The sequence below is a fragment of the Peromyscus californicus genome, unplaced genomic scaffold (assembly GCF_007827085.1).
Source record: "Peromyscus californicus insignis strain IS unplaced genomic scaffold, ASM782708v3 Scaffold_24__1_contigs__length_46423439, whole genome shotgun sequence".
Lineage (NCBI taxonomy): Eukaryota > Metazoa > Chordata > Mammalia > Rodentia > Cricetidae > Peromyscus > Peromyscus californicus.
Genome location: NW_026294535.1, coordinates 34714591 through 34732381, shown reverse-complemented (window position 1 = coordinate 34732381; position 17791 = coordinate 34714591). Strand labels below are relative to the sequence as shown.

At 45.9% G+C, this 17791-nt stretch overlaps 1 protein-coding gene across 4 annotated transcripts in view; it reads right to left on the bottom strand.

The window, feature by feature from the left end:
- Cpm (carboxypeptidase M) overlaps positions 1-17791 on the bottom strand; it is a 60896-nt gene that overhangs the window by 17999 nt on the left and 25106 nt on the right. For 2 of the 4 annotated variants that reach the window (XM_052753436.1, XM_052753435.1), the window contains exons 3-5: positions 9419-9516; positions 2022-2194; positions 86-270 (exon numbers count right to left, since the gene is read on the bottom strand). In XM_052753436.1, the coding sequence (XP_052609396.1) occupies positions 86-270; positions 2022-2194; positions 9419-9516 (456 nt within the window). The remainder of the gene's footprint in view (positions 1-85; positions 271-2021; positions 2195-9418; positions 9517-17791) is intronic. The other 2 variants (XM_052753438.1, XM_052753437.1) reach the window with 1 other exon arrangement.

Genomic DNA, 17791 nt, shown 5'->3' with positions numbered 1-17791 from the left:
GGGGTGGGGGGAGTGGGGGGGTGGGAGGTGGAGTGCTTCCAGCTCAGGTCTGCCAGAGCAGGGTGGGGGGGGGCACATCACCCACCTTGCACGCCATTGTCGAAGGGGTAGCTGGCTACCAAGGCACCGCCATGGAGATTCGCCGAGAGGACAAAAGTCTCCGTTTTCAGCCACTTCATGACGGCCAGCGTCTCAGGCTGCTTTGACACGTTATTGTTTTCAAAGGCATCGGGGAAGTTTCTGTTCAGGTCATAACTGTTGTAATTTTCCCTTTAAAAGAAAGGATTTTGTTTATTGGGGTGTGTGGGTGTGGGGGAGTGGGATCTTGCTGCGCACAGACCTGAGACTTGGGTTCCAGGTGTTTCCCAGATGTGCATGCAAGCGCGCGCAGCGGATGATTGATGTGGGGACCTCTCACGAATCGTACCTAAAGTTCCCGTCCCCTACTGTGTTGTGATTTGCTTTCCCGAAGGGACGTGAGCTACTGTGTCGCCAGCAGAAGGCTGGACAATTGTCTGCATTCTGGGACTTTTTGTTCTTGGAACACGGCCTTTTAGACACCGAGGCACCACGGGTAGCCACATGTGGGCTGTGCAGAACAATGAGGAACACAGGTGACAGCCAGAATTCGACGGCGCCAGACACACGGCCCCAGGCTAACTGTCTCAGTCAGACCTGAGCTGAGGCCCTAGATGAAGCAGGGACTGACATCCATCTTGCTTTGCCCCTCTTAAATTCGGGACTTCTGGAACCAACAGTCCATAAAAAGGCTCCAGTCACCACGCTTGGCAGTGGCTCCTTACCCCGCACCGGAGGGCAGAGACTGGTCACTTTATATAAACACGCCTCAGAATCCTGGCGTGACCATGCTTAGCTGTGCTAGGAGAGTCCAAGATGAAGGGACTCCAGAAGTGAGAGTTTACTTATTTATTTTTGGCAAACCCGATAAATTTATAAACCGTGCAAACACACGTTGTCTATGAAGCACAGAGAAACTCTAAACTCCCTGAGGCACTTTGAAACAAAATACACTATTAGACCGGGCCATAACACCCACACTTCTTAGGGTACTGGATTAATAAACCAATGGGTCATTTGGGAGGGTCTGTGTATGATGCTTAGGCATTGGTTCTCAACCCGTGGGCCATGACACACTTGGGGAGATCAAACAATCTTTTCACAGGGGCTGCATATCAGATATCCTGAATATCAGACATTTACATTATGATTCATAACAGTAGCAAAATTACGGCTATGAAGTCTCAACGAAATAGTTTTATGGTTGGGGGTCACCACAGCACGAGGAGCTGGATTAAAGGGGCTGCAGCACTGGGAAGGTGGAGAACCACTGTGCGAGGCCAATGCCGAGCTAACGATGAGAAACACCATGATAAACTGCCCTTAGTAGCTTGCAGGTTAGTGGAGAGAAAGCTATTAAAGAAGAAATTAGACTTTAGGGGCCCGTGAGATGGGTTACCAGGTAAAGGGCCCGATGCCAATCAAGCCCGGGGACCTGAATTTGCTCCCCAGGACCCACCCACATGGTGAAAAGAAGAATCACCTCCCATAAGTTATTCTCTGATGCCCACCGTGGCAGGCCCTCGATCATGCCCCACAAATAAATAAATAAACATAATAAAAATTGTACCATGAAGGTATAGTGTCAGAGGGTCGGAAGGCACACAGGAGACTGAATACACATTTGGGGAAAGAGTCTTTGTGGGAATGCTATTTGGGCAGTTGATGGGGGTGAAGAATGGAAATGGATGGACACAGTACCTGAGCTGAGAAAGCACCCAAGAGTTCCAGGAGAAAGAGAGAGGCCGAACGAAGCAGGGAGGGTGGGGAGTGGTCAGTAGAGGTCGAGGGACTAGGTTGGCACCATGTATCATCCTCCAGGATGGAGGCCTGAAGCGCCTCAGGGCACCTGTGACAAGCACTGGCTCTGGGGTGCTTTATCGGGGGTGACTCCCTCTGGCCAGGGCCGGTGGGTGCCTGATGGGAGAGCAAGCCCTCTTTACCTTCCGTTACTGTAGTAACAGTCGGGCTTCTTGACGGCTTCAAATCCATCGGGGTTCATGGACGGCATGATGTGGATCCGGGTGCTGTCGATTAGGTGTGTGATTTCGGCGTCTTTCCCGTGACTGGTCACCAGATAGTCAATCAGGTGGAGCAGCAACTCCCGCCCCACGGTCTGTGTGCAAAAGAGGCACGGGGCTATGGTTGTTAAGTCAGAAACAATGAGGAAAGAGTTCCCCAAAGCACAGCTCCTTCTGTGGGGGTCTCCACATTTGCTATCTTAGGTCAGAATTCATTTGTGAGATCACTGGTTTTCTTTCCTTTTCTTTTTCCTCTCTCTCTCTCCCTCCCTCCCTCCCTCCCTCTCCCTCTCCCTCTCCCTCTCCCTCCCCCCCCCCCCCCTCTCTCTCTTCCCCTGAGACAGGGTTTCTTCGTGTAATAGCCTTGGCTGTCCTGAGCTCACTCTGTAGCCCAGGCTGGCCTTGAACTCACAGAGATCCTGCCTGGCTCTGCCTCCCGAGTGCTGGGATTAAAGGCATGCGCCACCACTGCCGCCCGGACACTGGGTTTTAATGTGATTAATTTCATTAATTGATCTCAGGGTTGAAGCGGCTTTCAGAGTTCCATAGTCTCCTTTGGCAGCCTCTGCTTTTGTACATCTGTGCTATTTTTCTGTATATTTCTGATTTTTACATTCTTATGGCCATGGCAAATAATGACTTTATTATTTGCTTATTATCCACATACCATTCAGTTTTTGCCATCTGAATGTGTTATATGCTATTATTTACATTTTCTTCAAATACGCTCACTTTCTTGTTTACATGGAAAGTAAAACTTCTGGCTGGAGAGAGGGATCAATAAGGTAAGAGCACTGGGCTGCTCTTCCAGAGGACCCGGGTTCGATTCCCACATGGCAGCTCATAACTCCAGTGCCAGGGTCCAGTGCCCTCTTTTGGCCTCTGTCGGCACCAAGCACTAATGTGGTGCACATACAGGCAGGCAAAAGACCCAGACATAAAATGAAACTAATAATCAAAAATTAAAAATTAAAGCAAAACCGACTGATTCCAGCAGGTTGTCCTCTGACCGCCACATGTAAGCCCGTGACACGTGTGTGCCCAAACACTCGCACACACATACACACACACACATGCACATACACATACCCCCTCTCTCTCAAGTACACCCAATAAATAACACATAATATAGAAACTTAAAAAAAAATCCAGAATATTAAGCTCCCCATCCATTTTTTTTAAGATTTATTTTATTTATTATGTATACAGTATTCTGCCTGCATGTGTCCCTGCAGGCCACAAGAACTCAGGTCCTCTGGAAGAACAGCCAGTGCTCTTAACCACTGAGCCATCTCTCCAGCTCTTCCCCATCCAGTTTTACTTCAGTTTTGTTTTCTGGTTAATACATTACATTTGACTAAATTTCATGCATTTTACATACCGAATATGCCACATATTTTATTCTAGATTTTTAAACTTTTTGTTTAACTTTAATTTTTTTTCTGTGTATGGCTGTTTTCTTGCATGTATGTCTGTGCACATGTACATGGCAGGTGGGGCCAGAGACGGGCATCGGGTCCCCTGGAACTGAACTTGGGTGCTGGGAACTGAACCCGGGTCCTCTTGAAGAGTGGCCAGTGCTCTTAACTGCTGAGCCATCTCTCCAGCCTCCTCTGCCAGATTATTTTCATTTCTCCTGAAAGATATGAATTTCTAGAAAGATTTTGAAAATATTAACAACAGTCATTCTGGGTGATAGTTCCTGGATTGCTTCTCAATGCTTATTTTTCTAGTATCACGTTTGAAACTGGAGAAAACCCATGTTGTCTTCATAAAATAATAAAATAACGTTTCTTTCAGAGGAAATCCGTCTGTAACCAGAGAAGTATCTGTCTTAATATTCCAAAATAAATCCCTAATGCTTAACTACAGAAGGTAAAAAAAAAAAGTCTCATAAATATGAAGAAACAACCAGGCACCAGTTAGTTTAAAAGGCTGAGGCAAACACACACGATGTCTCAGAGGGAGTTAAACAAGATCCTCTTGTTATTTTCTTTATGGGGCCATATTTGCTGCCCCTGTGATTTATGACAAATATTATTCAAATGTATTCTTCCCAGCCTGGATATAAATGCCTCAAATACTCATTCATGTTTTATGTATAAATCTCCCTTTCTTCCTTAAGTTTAAGGCTTGGAGTAAGAAACCTCAGGCGCTCAAACTTTAAGACAGACTGTGGTGAATTGGCCCCTCAGCTTAACCAGCTTTTCTCTACACTGACTTGCTGGAGACTGCAGACGGCTCATGAGGGTCCCCAAGAATGATGGCAGGCCCGAGAGCCACGCCAGCTTCTGGGACACCCTCCCCAACCTCCCCCTTCTCTACTCAACTCAGAGAGCAGAAAACAAATTCCTGATCAGTTTAGTTCAACGCAGCCAAGTGGAAGCTGGCCAGACAGGTAAAAATGAGTCCGAGTCTCAGTCTACAAAGAATGCTTAGAAGTAGTGGAAAATTCTGAAAGAATCTCCATGACAGGTGCCAGTGAGAGAGCAAGTGGAAAGGAGGAGGGAGAGAGAGAAGGAGAGAGAGAGAGAGAGAGAGAGAGAGAGAGAGAGAGAGAGAGAGAGAGAGAGAGAGGAAGGGAGGAGAAAACTTGAACCAGGGGGAGTTGTTTTTAAACTGCTCCCTGGGTGTGGTAGCACCTGTCTTTAATCCCAGCACTCCCGAGGCAGAGGCAGGCAGGTCTCCGTGAGTCCAAGGCCAACCTGGTCTACAGAGTGAGTTCTAGACTAGACAGGACAGCATAGTGAGACTGTATCTCAAAAAACAAACAAACAAACAAAACAAACAAAAACTATGCTGTAAGGCAGCTGGGGGTGGTGGTAGCAGCAATAAGTCTGTCCATTTGGGTTGTTGCAGGGTTAATCCATTTGTCTGATTGCGTGGTCCTCCTTGCTCAAATGTTGGCCTAAATATTACACTATCTAGCGTGCTTTCTCTGGTCGCCGCGTCCGGGCTGCGGCCCCGTTACATTGGACATCTCTGTTACTAAAACAGGCTACAGTCTCGGGACTAACCACCCCTGCCCATTCCGCTGAGGCCTTCAGAGGAGGGATCCTGACTGTTCTCCTCTGGACCCTCGGGTCCTCTGGATGGTCTTACCGAGCTTCTGCCATAGCAGGCATCCGATAAACAAATGCTAATAAATTACCGTTGCCAAACACGTTACAAGATCAGGACTATTCTAAGGAAGAAGCAAGAGGCCCTAAGGGAGAGATGTGCACGTGATAAATTTAGCCAAGAGACTTTCGGTGTTGAGCAGGTTTTGCAGAGTGAGAGCTGATAGTTCTGCAATGGCAAGAACTCAGGGAATCTGGTCACATTAGGCCAAAGGGAGACAGAGAACAGGCTGATCATATGAGCAGTCTAACTAACACATGCTTCAAATCAGATACTTCACCTGGAATTCTCATTAGTTCTGCCTAAATCCCCAAACAAAGAATTGAATTATCCGAAGCCACACTGCCTACATGAGAATGCAGAACAGTAATAGGAAGAAAAAAAACAAATCTGGGAAGTGACATTTGGAAGGGCAAATTTTACTGTTGGGTTTTGTTTTCATAAATGTGGAACCCTGACCATTGAACTACACACCTTCCAGGCTGTCTTAGTTTATTTTCTATTGTTGTGATAGACTCTATGACCAAAAGCAACTTGGGGAAGAAAGGTTTGAACTCATCTTACAGCTTGTAGTCCGCTAGGAAGGAAGCCAGGGCCGGAGCCTGGAGGCAAGAACCGAAGCAGAGGCATGGACGAGTGCTGCTTACTGGCGTGCTTATACACAACCCAGGTTCACCTGACACCGTCACAGTGTGCTGGACCCTCCCAAATTGATCATCGATAACATCCATAATGCTACTACATGTGATGGAGCTTTCAAAGTCTATAGCAAATAAACAACCAGAGTAAAAAACATTTCATTGCCATAAATTATGGGAAGGTATGATACAAACCTTTAGAAAAAAATCCCCTAAAAATCCTAGCGCCTCACCACTATAAAAAAACAAAACAAAACAAAACAAAACAAAAAAAAAAAACAGAACTGCAATTCAGTTAAACTTAACAACTATTCACTGAGAAATTCATTTATTTCTACGGTAATCAGGACACGGGCCCTGAGGTCAAGGGAACCTGAGCTAGTGCCCGGCTCCGACCTCCTCTTTGTTGCTGGGTTAGCTGAAGGCTTGGCGCTGGCTCCTTCAGCACACTTGTGACCTGCCTAAGTACTTCCTCCTAAGAACAAGTAGAGATGGATGGTTTATGAAACTGGAGATTGCGTGTGTCAGTTTTTTTTTTCTACAAAAATTTAAAAAGCATGGGCTAGAAAATAGGTCCAAAACAGTGGGAAGAGCTTGTGGAAGAACAGGGGTCCCTACCCTTGCTTCTCTCTGGCAATCCGGGTCCTGGGGATCAAGCTCAGGTCATCAGCCTTGGCAGCAGGTGCCTTTACCCCCATGAGCCATCTCTCTGGTCCTTAACATTATTATTTTAATGTAAAGATACATGGTTTTCAAAGAAGGCACTAAAGAGACAAAGTGGAAATTCACAAGGTGACAGAAATGGGCCCTGATGCTGCAAACTAATCTCGTCAAGCAAATAGAACCAATTATGGACCCCCCCTCCCCGCCATATGGTGGTGTCTAGGGGAGAGAGGAAATGTCCTCAAAAAAATTGTGTGGTACATTTGGTCTGCCACACCACTCAGTATGTATGCGTCCTACAGGAATTCACTATAAGGTCCTAAACTTCTGGAAGCGCTAAAGATCCTGGGGTCGGAGGTTCAACTTTATATCAGGAAAGCAAGAAATACCTCTAAAGAAGGGATAAAGTCACTGCCCAAGATGTTAGCTACGTTGATTTTTTTTTTTTTTTTTTTTTTTTTTTTTTTTTTTTTTTTTTGGTTTTTCGAGACAGGGTTTCTCTGTGTAGCTTTGCGCCTCTCCTGGAACTCACTTGGTAGCCCAGGCTGGCCTCGAACTCACAGAGATCCGCCTGGCTCTGCCTCCCGAGTGCTGGGATTAAAGGCGTGCGCCACCACCGCCCGGCGCTACGTTGATTTTTAGGAGGACTGAAATCAGCAAGAATTGAAGATACTTTCAATTCCAAAAGATGTAAGAGGAACATGGTGGGGCTCAGATTTTATGCCCAGAGTAATTCCTCTGCTTTCAGGTAGGTTGTCCCTGTCTCCAGCTCCTGGAGGCACTAGTAGGGGGGCAGAGCCCACAGCCACAGCCATTCACTGGGACATAGAAGGCATTCATTCACAATCCTTCAGATCCCCACTCAGAACACACGAAGGCTTTCTCCGCCATCCCTCCACCCCAAATCCATTCTCAGAGTTCCTTAAAGACTGGGGGTGAAGTGGAGAGTCTGGGTTTGATGGGACATAGTGATGCTCCGGAGAGAGAGGACCAAGAGTTCGTGAAAGAACACAGAAAGGACAAGCAACCATAGCTAGGCAGGGAGAGAGAGACCACGCTCCTCTCTGGAAGTTTCAGTGCTGAGGATTAATTTCCCAGCAGCAGCCTGTGACCTCTGAATCCCCGGGAAGTCAATAAATAACTTCCTGAAGACAATGGGTGCCACCTGTCTCATATTAAAAATGGACGCTAGGGACCCTTGATCAATGGACTAGATAGAAAAAGGAAGTCTGGGCTGCTGTGTGGAACAGACAGCCGTTCAATAAAAGCAATTTTGGGCAGACTCCCAGCAACATAAAGTCTTTTAAAGAAACAGTCCATTAGGATTAGGATTAAAAAAGCAAAACAAAACAAAACAAAAACAAAAAAAATAGTTGCATTGTTCTTTACCCACCCCAAATCAGGTTCCTTTCTTGCAAGCATGTATTTGCATTTTAACTCTGGCTGCAAGAAACATCCTCTCAGCAGGACGGGTTGGGTGACATGCTTGTCAAGGGTTGGCCGTGTGTGTCATAGAGGGTGGAGCCCAGGTCCTACGGAACCAGAGCTTGAGGAGGTTAAATCGGGTCACGAGGTTCAGCATTGATGAGAGCATCCCACTCCAGCTATTGCAAACAGAGAATGATTTGGTAACCAGCAGGCTGTGCTACCTGCCATATGCACTGACTCTGAAATTCCTAAAGGCTAAATATGCACTTTATATATGGTACCTCATACATTCCCCTATCAATTTCCCTTACTGTGGTAACTGGGTGCTACCATTTCTTCCTCAGCTGTGTGTGGAGTCTGGTATACAGAAAACATTGAAAGTATCCAGAGGAAGCAAGGTGGGAAAAATCAACTCCTGGTTGGTTTTCTGTCAACTTGATACAAGCTAGGGTCACGTGGGAAGAGGGAACCTGAGTTGAGCAAATGCCTCCATTAGAATAGCCCGTAGGCAGCATTTTCTTGAGTAATGAATGATGTGAGAGGGCCCAGCCCACTGTGGGCGGTGCTAACCCCTAGGCTTGGGACATATGAGAAAGGAAGCTGACTGTGAGCTAGGGAAAGAGGCTGTAAGTAGCTTTTTCTTCAGGATCTCTGCTTCAGTTCCTGTCCTGAGCTCCTGCCCTGACTTCCCTCAATGACCTGGAATAAAACTCCCCCCTCCTCCACTCCAAGTTGCTTTTGGTCATGGTCTTCGGCACTGAAAAAGAGAGCAAACTGGGGCACCAGCCATTGTTGCAAGAGTGGTAAAAAAGGTATTTTGTGGAACAAAATAAAAACAGTGCTCATCTCCTCTCACTTGGAAAAAAACATACTAAAGAGTCTAAGTGTGGTGATGGGATGGTGGTTGGAAGGAATGCTGTGTGCATCTAAGCTTGCACCCTGAAGGCACCGGAGCTGTGACGGACAGCTCCGAACGCCATGTTCGTGGGCTGGAGGAGCAGCTCAGGGACGAAGTACTTGCCTAGAAAGCACGAGACCTGGTTTCAATCCCCAGCACCATAAATGAATAAATAAAGATTAAAATGAAAAATGAAAAAACTAAAAATGCCAGATGCTGGGAGTCTGGATGACTGTTTGGTGCCTCCTCATCGCTTTGAGTTCAAGTACAACAGAACCCCTGTGCTGGGTTTCCTAAACATCGACAGGAGATAGGAAATCAACCCAGAAGGGAGCTGCTGGACAGGGCTGGAGGCCGCTCAGAGAGTCAACACAAAAGCAGCTCTGGTTACTCTCTCAAGAGACCAAACGTACAGCCACATTGTCTGATGTTGCTTGAGCTGGCCCCCTCAATTTCCTCCCAGGTCTCCCAGGGCTGCTTGACTATGATGCGTGATCCTCATCCAGGCTTTCTCGTCAGTGTTGACACAAGACCATGAGAAACCTGAGGGCAATTTCACCCAGGGCACATACCTCATCCCCGTGCATATTAGCCACGTATTTGAATTCAGGAATTCCAACTCTGTGTTCCTTTGGAGACTGGCCCACGACGAGAACCCACAGGTTTCTACCTTCACAGGGAAGAAGGAGAGAAAAAGAAGAGAAAAATAAGTTATCTCATAAAATGACAACTGAACTCTGAGAGAATGGGAAGGGAGGCACGCTTCTCCCTCCTGGAGACTTTACAATGTCATGGTGACTTATGTTCATGGGACGAACGTTTCCATGCTTCAAATGCTCATTATTTACCATCAGAGTGAAAAGAAACTCGACTTAATAAAAACATTTATTATTCTAGAATGTAATTTAAAAGAGCAATATATTAGGTTACGTTGATCTTATTTTTCCAAATGTTTACATACTGTGTTCTGGGATCCCGGAGCCTTGTAGCAACAATCTTGCTGAAACACACAATTACACAGTGAAATCGCAGTTGATGGTTGACTGGAAGAGTGCCATAGCTTATAAGCAAGAAAGGAAAACTTATAATTCAGGAGGGAGATTTTTTTTTTTTAAAGTAAGAAAGGTCTTGTATTCTTGTCTTGTACTGTAGGTCTAGTATTGAGTGCTGATGTGGCCTTGGCTGTACCTTTGTACTTCTGTGTTGTGTTTTGTTTTCTCCAGTGGTGGGAAATCCAAGGCTCAGCACACCAGCAAGGCATGTGCTTGCCCACTGATGAACATCTCTTCTCACCCTCTCCTTGTTTTTTTTTTTTTAAAGCTTTATTTATCTTTATGTCTATGAGTGTTTGCTTGTATGCTTGTATGTATACACATTGCATGCATGTATGTATACCTCTTGCATGTATACACGTTGCATGCATGTATGTATACCTCTTGCATGTATACACGTTGCATGCATGTATGTATACCTCTTGCATGTATACACGTTGCATGCATGTATGTATACCTCTTGTATGTATACACGTTGCATGCATGTATGTATACCTCTTGTATGTATACACATTGCATGCATGTATGTATACCTCTTGCATGTATACACGTTGCATGCATGTATGTATACCTCTTGCATGTATACACGTTGCATGCATGTATGTATACCTCTTGCATGTATACACGTTGCATGCATGTATGTATACCTCTTGTATGTATACACGTTGCATGCATGTATGTATACCTCTTGCATGTATACACGTTGCATGCATGTATGTATACCTCTTGTATATATACACATACATGCATTGTATGTATACCTCTGTGTGCCTGGTGTCTAGGAAGTCAGAAGAGGTTGTCGGATCCCCTGGAACTGAAGTTACAGATGGCTGTGAGCTGCCATGTGGGTGCTAGGAGTTGAACCTTGGTCTTCTGGAAGAGCAACCAGTGCTCTTAACTGCTGAGCCATCTCTCCAGCCCTGCTCTTTGGTGTTTTTGAGACCAGGCTGGCCTTCAACTAACAAGTCTTCTGTGTAGCTCTCCCAAGTGCCAGGGTGACAGGCATGAGTTGCCATGCCTGGCTTCGGCTGTGCCTTTGAGTCTATTGAGTTCCGTCAAGTAAGCCAGAAACCACAGCCCGAGCTAAGAGTGCCAAGGAAAAGCTTGCAAGTCCCCTTTTGGCCACAGACTGTGGTGCAGGCAAGCAAGGGCAGAAACAGGGTCACCGAGGCTGTGCGTGTGGCGGGCCGTACAGCTGGCGCTCTGCCGCAAGTAATCGTAAATGCTTTCTTGTCGTGAACCACTGAGCTAGACTGCCAATCAAACTCCACACCTGGGAAGCTATTACGCAAACTGCCATGATCACACAGTAAGAGACTATGACTTGGTCCCCAGAGTGAAGAACGGAATCCTGGCCTATTTAACTGCAATTCTAGCATTCCTCCTACCAACCAACAAGACTCCTCTTCAAGGGGATAAACTTCCAAGCTGGTAACACGATCAAGAAGTCAAGCCAGGCATGGTGGTGCACGCCTGTAATCCCAGCACTCAGGAGGCTGAGGTAGGAGGATTGCCATGAGTTCAAGGCCAGCCTTGGGCTACATAAGCAAGAACCAGGCAAGCCATGGCCATATAGCAAAACACTGCCTTAACCCCCTCTCCTACCAATAACCTAGATTAAGAAGTCTCTTTTGATTTTAAAATTGTTTAGCTCTTTTAGTACAGTTTCAGAGATTTATATAAATATATAAACATATATAATTATAAAGTAGATATATCATGCATATATACATAAATACAAATACATATATATACACACACAGAATTCATGTATCTGTGATAACTGTGCTATATGTGGAATTTAAGAGCCTAGGAAAGGAGCGAAACAGCAACAAATGGGCTAATGCTGAGCAGGCGTCGGCAGGTTTTCAGATCTAGCTCCTTCAGTCAGGGATACCTAGGGGCTGAGGAACGCTCACTGTCCCGAGGGACCAAGGGGAAGCACGCACTGGACTCATCTTTTTCAGCATGTATTCATAATGAATTGGAATAAAACTTTAGGGAACTCTGCCATGACAGAGCGATGCTTTAAACTCAGCAAAATGGCAAGAACTCTTAGAAAATGCCCAGAATGTGGTTTAGCTGATAGTCCCTGCCCTATGCAGAGTTCTCGTTTGTTCATTCATTCATTCATTCATTCATTCATCAGCTTATTGAAGACCACTATATCCAGTCATCCATCTACCCTAATTCAGAGTGTACAAGTAAGTCATGCTCTACATCTTTTACGAGGGTACCGGGACTTGAGTCCAACATGCTAAATCCGCGTTCTCCCACTTCATTACGCCTGCAGCCCCTAAATTTCTGATTTAGTGAAGCAAAGCAATATGCAAACATAATCACACCAGTGTGGCATATATAACAATAGAGGCCCCTGTAGGGAGCTGCTCTGTGTGCAGAAGGAAAGAAGAGAGGGTTACCCTTCTCCCAGCAGGGAACTCTAACACACTCTACAGGGCTCAAAACTCGATGCTTCTGAACAGGATTCCAGAGAATGACTCTGGCTTTGCCATGTGGGGAGGGACACGCTCCACCCCATCACTTCTCCACCTGAATTTAGTTAACTGGAACCCCTCCATTCCCCACTACTGTGAGCTCTCTGGTCATCTGGAAATTCAGTTCTACAAAGTGAACATTTTTTTATAGGAAACAAAGGTTTTTTTTTTTTTTTAACGAGGCAGCTATTAATCATGATTCTTTGAGTTTGTTCTGAGAAACACTCTTTTTTTTTGGTAATTATTAGTGCTTTCAAGGATAGGTCATGACAGGTTTGTATTGAGTACAGTCTTGTTCCTCGTAGTCGAGGGGAAAATTCGGTACCATCGCAACAGCAGCTGCTGTTCATAATTCAAAGTCTGCAGTTGCTGGCTTCTCCCATACATGGCAGTGAATGACAACAAAAGTCTGCTTGAAATGGATACCCAATATTATTTAGTATAAAGGAAATCAGATCAATCAAATGTAAGCGGGGGCGGGGGGGGGGATCCTTCAAGGGGAAACTCAATCCCACTTTCGGTGTGGATGACCTCTAAGTGAACTGCAAGATAAGAAACTGACCTTGAGTGACCTCAGTGGCTCCAAGTCTGAGAAGGAGGAGCAATCAGTCACCTGAAGAATGCATAATCCTCTTGGCATGAGGACCCTCTTCAGGGGCTTTAACCACCCTTTCTACCAACACTGGGCCCTCTAGCTTGGACTCAAGTAAGCAAACAAAAGACAAACCACTCGCTTTTAACCAAATAGTTGCCAAAGTAAAATTTAAGCAAGTCCCCCCCCCCTTCCCCAGTAAGGTTGAAAATACTTTATTTCCCAAAGTTGTAGCAAATAACAGGGGTGCTCTGAGTTAGCTGGGAAACATAGCCCAGCAAGTAAAACCACTTGCTGTGTAAGCCCGAGCCAAAGTCCTGGTGGAAGGTAAGAACCAGCTTTCTCCTTACCGCTGAGTAAATGAAACTCGGATTCAAGATATTTCAATATCTGACTTACTGACATGGGTTTGACGGAAATTCTGGGCTTGTCACATGGGTGCTCAACTGGGCTTGTATGGGGGATCAGGAAAAGATTTACAGTTTAGAAGCATTCACTGAAATATAGAGTCAGTGGGTAAAGTGTCTGCCACCAACCTGGTGACCCGAGTTTAGTCCCCAGAACCCACAATGGAAGGAGGAACTGAGTCTTAAAAGTTACCCTCTCACTTCTGCACGGATTCCAGGGCACACACGTGCCCATGCATATACAGATCACATATGCATGTGTACACTAGATTTAGTTACATAATTGTTATGTGTATGTGAGTTTTGCCTGCATGTATGCATATGCATTACGTATATGCCTGGAGGTCAGAAGAGGGTGTCAGCTAAAACAGCGACCTGCATGTGCAATAGTGGCGTAAACGTTATTCATGTAACCAACAACTTAAAAAAATTAGATTTAAGGCCCACTCAGTGTTGAAACCCCATACCTTCCACTGCTAAAATGGCCAAGAACCTGAGACTGGATAGGTCATAGGCCTAGAGGAAAACTCACTACTCTTATTCTGCTAAAGGAACATGGCCATAAATTGACTCCTAGTGACATATGGCTATACTCATAGATCAGTGCCTCACTCAGCCCACATCAGAGAAGCTTCTTCTCTCAGTAGATGGGAGTTAACACAGAGTCACAGCTAGACAGTGTGCATAGTGAGAGACTTTGAATGCTGTCCTAAATGGGATGTCTTCTTCAAACTCTTCCTCTCAAGGCTCGGGGATCTATGTGGAAGAGGAATCAGAAAGATTGTAAGAGAGGGGATGGATGACGACCAAGGACACAGTGTCTTCCAGACACGACAGGACTGATGCCCACATGAACTCAGAGACTGTGGCAGCATGTGCAGGACCCACACAGGCTCAAGCCTGCAGACAGCATCCCAGCACTGAGAGGAAGTGGACACAGAGTCCCACCCCAACCAGGAAGCTATTTGCAATTGATACCTGCTGGGAAAAGAAAATCAGTTTTCTATAATGGAATGTCACTGGGTATATCAACTGCACTCCAGGGCAGACCCCAGGCCCAGGAGTTGTTGGCCAGCATGAAATGAACTCCATGGTTTTTTTTTTTTTTTTTTTTAGACAGGGTTTCTCTGTGTAGCCCTGGCTATCCCAGAACTCACTCTGTAGACCAGATTGGCCTCAGACTCACAGAGATAATAATAAGGTGAGAAAACCAAATAGTTTATTTTCACATTTTGATTTTCCAAATTTTTAATTAATCAGCATACTAAAAGAGCATTTGTTAAGCACAGCTATTTTGTGTCAGTCTATGCCAGGTTCACGCTTCATGCTATTTGATCCCCATAACCTCCACAATTTATAGCCGAGGAAACTGAGTTCAAATCCAGTCCCTTCTGATTCCCAAACTCTTTTGACAACACCAGAGTGCTCCATTCTCCAAGTGCATCCTGGGAAAAGCCCACCAGCAAGCAGTGCATGTCCTGTGGTTTACCCTGGAGCGGATTCTGCTCGCTGCCTGGCAGTGACTGAACCAGAGGCTGTGTTCTAGGAACATTCCAGAGTGGGTGTGGATGTAACAATCTGAGGGTCCCAGGGGACACGTCCAGAGAGGGGCAGGGACCTTGAATGGCCCTGTCACTGGAGCAGAGCTGCAGATGCAGTTTGTCATGAGTCTGTCAAATGTAGGATCTGGTACCCTGATTACTAAACCAGTTTCCGGTTTCCCAGACTTCCACGTGTCTCTTTGTGGCCTTACAAGCGCCCTTTGACCTAAGTCAAAGCTTGCGAGCATTCCCCCTGTGTACCAGGTTTCAGTTTCCTCAAAGATCAGAAGGAGTAATCGGCCCACCGGAAAGCTGCTACAAGGGTGCCCAGGAACAAGTTATCGACTGTTTTGAGTTCCTTTAACTCTTCCTGAAGAAGATCTTGGATCTGACACCAACCCTTAAGGGCATTCCCCTATGTACGATCCCATTACCACACACACAAGAGGCTTATCATGTGCAACATGCGAATAATGGCGAGTCCACTGAGGAGCTGAGTAAAATCAGACACATGTTCATCATGCAAACAACCATCCTGTACACAGATTCACCTTTTGTTGTTGTTGTTGTTGTTGGTTTTTTGAGATAGGGTTTCTCTGTGTACCCCTGGCTGTCCTGGAACTCACTCTGTAGACCAGGCTGGCCTCGAACTCAGGGATCCACCTGCCTCTACCTCCCCAGTGCTAGGATTAAAGGTGTGCGCACCCGCCCTCCTCGGTCTCTACTTCCATCTTTTATTCACTCAACAAATGTTTATAGACGTCTCTCGAACCCGGCATCTGGCCAGCTGAAACAAATGCAAATCTCTAACCGACCCTATTGTTCGGCAACATACTCAATTCTATTTCATCCATTGTTGAAGAAAATGATCCAAAGCAAGCATGATATTTCCGTTCTTGGAAAGTATGTCTTGGGGGACTAGTCACCGAGACTGGATCCATGTGCCACTTGCTTTATCTGCTATGGTTCCTGTGGCATCAACAGAAAGCCCGTGTCCTTCAGCAGCACAGTGGGGCTGACAAGGTTCTGCTCCTTCCTGCCTTGAGTATCCCCCCACCCCAGTGCCACAGGACAGGCTCTAGCGTGTCTTCATTATGTGTTGCCCCCTAAAGAGCCAACATGCATGAATAGTGTGACCACAGTGGCCGGCTTCTACTCACTCAAGAAAAATTCCTTTTCCATCCACCCTCCTCCTCTTCTCCTCTTCCTCTCCGGCCACTATTCCTTTCCTTTCTCCATCTCCTTCCCTCCCACCTTGTACATTTTTGAAACAGGCTCTTCCTTGTGTAGCCCTGGCTGGCCTAGAACTTGCTATGTGGACTGAGCTGATGGTGAATTGGCAATAGTCATCCTGCCTCTGCCTTACTCTGAGTGCCGAGATTAGAGGCGTGGGCCACTTGGCCTCCAACATCTTTCTTATTCTTCTCCTACATAACCCCACCTCCCGCCAGGCTGGGATGGATGCTCCTCGTGCAACTCTCCACAGTTACTGGGACCACAGGCTATATGCGGGCCAGGAGCCATGATTCTCTGTGCATTTAGTACGGTCCTGGCACATAATACCGTAGAGGATCAGCACAGGGATGCTGAATAAACAGACGAGCAGCTAAATGAACAGGCAAATCAGAGGAGGTCAGTTGGAGCTGAGGTCACCCCTGGCCCAGAGATTGGTTGGATGTTTTTGGTTTTTCCAGCATTGATGGAAACATCTGTGACCTGCCAACCAAATGCCTTCTGGGGTGGGCTCTGGAAAGGAGTCAGTTTTCTAGTTAGTTCCAGAATACATGGAGCGTCTTGCGGCACTTCCGTGTAAGTGAGTCCTGAAGTTCAGAGCAAACATCTGGTTTTGGGTTAGACTCTGCCAGGACACACTGAAGGGTGGGGTTTCATCTGCTCACACATCTGTCCCCATGGATGGAAACGTCGAAGCTAGGCTTCATATTATTCCTCAGGTGATGGGGTGGTTTGGGGAGTTTTCATTCCTAAATGAAAGGTCTTTCCATTTTTATTTATCTTTTTTTTATTAAAAAAGGAAAAACCAAAGCCATAAACAATGCCAGGCATCAAACCCAGGATTTGTGTGTGCTCTACCAAGAACACAAGCGGTTAGTGGCAAGCCCTGTACCACGGAGCTTTACCTCCAGCCTGACGGTACGTTTTTAATTGAAAAGGGGAAAGAATGTGTTCTCTTCTTCTGTTTGATTTCAGCATGGTTAAGGCTCCTAGAGAACAGAGGAGTGCGTGTCAATGAGCAGTCATCAACCAAACAGAACAGCCAAGGTGAATCCTCTTCCTCGTCCCCCCTACCCTCCACTCTCTAGGTCCCCTTCTCTAGTTCTTCTCCTTCCCCACATCACAAACTGAAAATTATTCATGTGTAATGAGTTTTCAAAAAAAAAAAATAGACATAAATCATCATGTCCCAACCATCGTAATGTCTGTTTTTTTTTTCCTAGTCTTTTCTTTTTTCTTTTTTTTCACACAGAGACAGGAAATTTGTTTTAAATCCCCAAAGCTGGAAAAAAAAAACATCTAGAGGTCCCATACTATAAAAAGCCCCAGCTTCCCTTATTGGTCCCTTGGGGGAGAGATAGCAACTCAATCTGCCTCTCTTGAAGGGCAGGTCAGTAATCATAATGAGAAGCTGAGCATCCTCTTGAAGTGCAAACAAGTCCTTAAAGAGACGTCTTAGATGTCCCTTTAATGTTTTTGGTGTTGGGGCTAAACCCAGGGCCTCACACATGCTATGCATATGCTCTGCCATCATGCTCTACACTTCCAGTGTCTTGGATTTTAAAAGATGCGGTCACCATTGCAAGCTACAATGGATTGCCCTTCGGGATTTCTGTTTTATTGAC